The sequence below is a fragment of the Leptopilina heterotoma genome, unplaced genomic scaffold (genome assembly GCF_015476425.1).
Source record: "Leptopilina heterotoma isolate Lh14 unplaced genomic scaffold, ASM1547642v1 Lhet_462, whole genome shotgun sequence".
NCBI lineage: Eukaryota > Metazoa > Arthropoda > Insecta > Hymenoptera > Figitidae > Leptopilina > Leptopilina heterotoma.
Window position 1 is genome coordinate 193,740 of NW_025111094.1, and position 2,127 is coordinate 195,866.

General features: G+C 18.9%; 1 protein-coding gene across 1 annotated transcript; it reads right to left on the reverse strand.

Moving 5' to 3' along the window:
* Nucleotides 1–550: 550 nt before the first annotated feature.
* Nucleotides 551–1,629, reverse strand: LOC122507343. Its single transcript, XM_043620004.1, has 3 exons — nucleotides 1,553–1,629; nucleotides 1,170–1,388; nucleotides 551–716 (listed from the first exon to the last, which is right to left on the reverse strand). The coding sequence occupies exons 1-3, from the start codon at nucleotides 1,626–1,628 to the stop codon at nucleotides 649–651; spliced, it is 363 nt and encodes a 120-aa protein (XP_043475939.1). The 5' UTR covers nucleotide 1,629; the 3' UTR covers nucleotides 551–648.
* Between the last annotated feature and the right edge of the window lie 498 nt (nucleotides 1,630–2,127).

Below are 2,127 nucleotides of genomic sequence, written 5' to 3' on the forward strand. Positions count from 1 at the left end.
AAAAATGTATTCTTATATTTCGACAAATTTATATTAAAATTTATTTTCGTTTCCTATTAAATTTTTATTTAAAATAATGTACGTTTTTTAACATCAATTTTAATATTCAATTGTTAATAGACATTGATATCAAATTATAACTCATTTACTATGAAATAATATTTTTTTCAAATATTTTAATTTGAAAATTATCAACAATAAATTCAATTATGTCATAAAATTCACGCTACATTGCTTTAAATACTATTTTATAACTAACATCATTTTTTATGTAATTCTCTTGTTTCTTTTAACATTTTCATACTTAAAATAGTTTTTCTCTTTAATTTTGTAAGAAATAATCAACTGTTTATATTTAATGATACCCATATTTTCCACTACCCCAATAAAAATGTTCCGCGGAAGTCAAATAACTCAATACACAAGAAAACAGAAAGTTTTCCAATTCCAAAGAAAAATATTGTAAAATATAATTAAGATGCAAAAATATTACAATAAATATTTTTATTTACAATATTGTATTGTATGAAACAAATTGTATGACATAAATGTATGATACATTGAACATATATTCTTTAAAGTATTTAATTTACTTAATTTTCTTTTGCAGCTTTCAACATGGCAGAAAACATGGTCTTTAAATTATTTTCAATTTATTTTACTCTGCTTCTTAAAACTCCAGTGCTTCCATCCCCCTTTGCTTCCACGTTTGTTATCTGAAATAGAAATTGTTATTAAATTATAACTCATTTACTATGAAAAAATGTTAATAGTAGTATTAAATAAGTATAATAAGTTATATTGAATTTATGTAAAAGATTGAAATTTATATTAAGAATGAATTTAAGAATTCAATGTAAATTCAATGTAAATTGTTCGAAAAAAATCTATTTTTTTAAATACAATTTTAATTACATTTTTTTAAAAATATTTCAATTAATCTTTTAGATTTAAAAAAAATTAAAATTCTTCCAAAGAATTAAATTATTTACAAAAATAATTCTTCGTACGAATTCAATTATGTGTAAATTAATTTTGAATTTTTCTATATGGAGCTTAAATATCCATGCAATAAATTTTTAAATCCCAAGAGTATAATAATGACATATAATTATTACAAAAATTTCTAAAAATAATTAATACAATAAAATTATTAAAATAGTACTCACATTTTTTATTAAATTGATATGACTGTTGATATAATTGCCAGTTATTATTTTTTTTATAATAATGAAACTTTTGTTGATTTGGGCCTTCTGTTGTATTATGGGATTGTCGGTTATGTGGAGTTTTGTGTTCTGTATGAGTTTGTGAGGAAGATGTACCATTTGATTCTGTAGGGGAATTGTTTTGAGTATTCTGCTTATTTTTATCCTCTGTGGATTGCACTATAATAAATAAGAAATTTTAAAATTTAATAAACATACCATGATATGAATATCAGTTACATGTGAATCAATCAATTTATATTTGTAACTATTAAAAACTTATAATAAAACTTAATAATAAAAAAACTATTTTATTCAATAATTTTTATTTACAATTTACGTACTTTCTATATGTAATTTTTTTACTAAAACTTTCAAATTTTCAATTTCCCGACTTATAGGACTATCCTCATCACGCATATTTTAATAACTGAAATTAATTTAGAAATACAATTCTAATATTGAGTAAATGGATATTACTCATTCAATATATAATTTAGTTTGAAAACAAATTTTGAAAATTGTAATCAATGACAAATAATCTTTCATTAATATTTACATATGATTAAATTCTTATATATAAGTTGCAGTAAAAATTTATGTAAATTTAATAAAAATTGAATACAATTTTTTTCTAATTTTTATAAATAATTGTCTTACATTTAATGATAACATAAATAAGAATAGGTGATTAATTATAAGAATATTATAAGAATTATATAAATTTTAATTTTAATTAAAAAATTCAAATGAAACGAATTATTATAAACATATTAAATTTCTAAATTTGTTATTTTAAAATTCAAAAACAAATAAATAGCTTGAAATAAAGGAAATTTTTTAAAGATTAAAAAAATTTTAATGGAATAAAAAACACAAATTTACAATTACTATGTTCAAAATAATTTATTAAATTAAA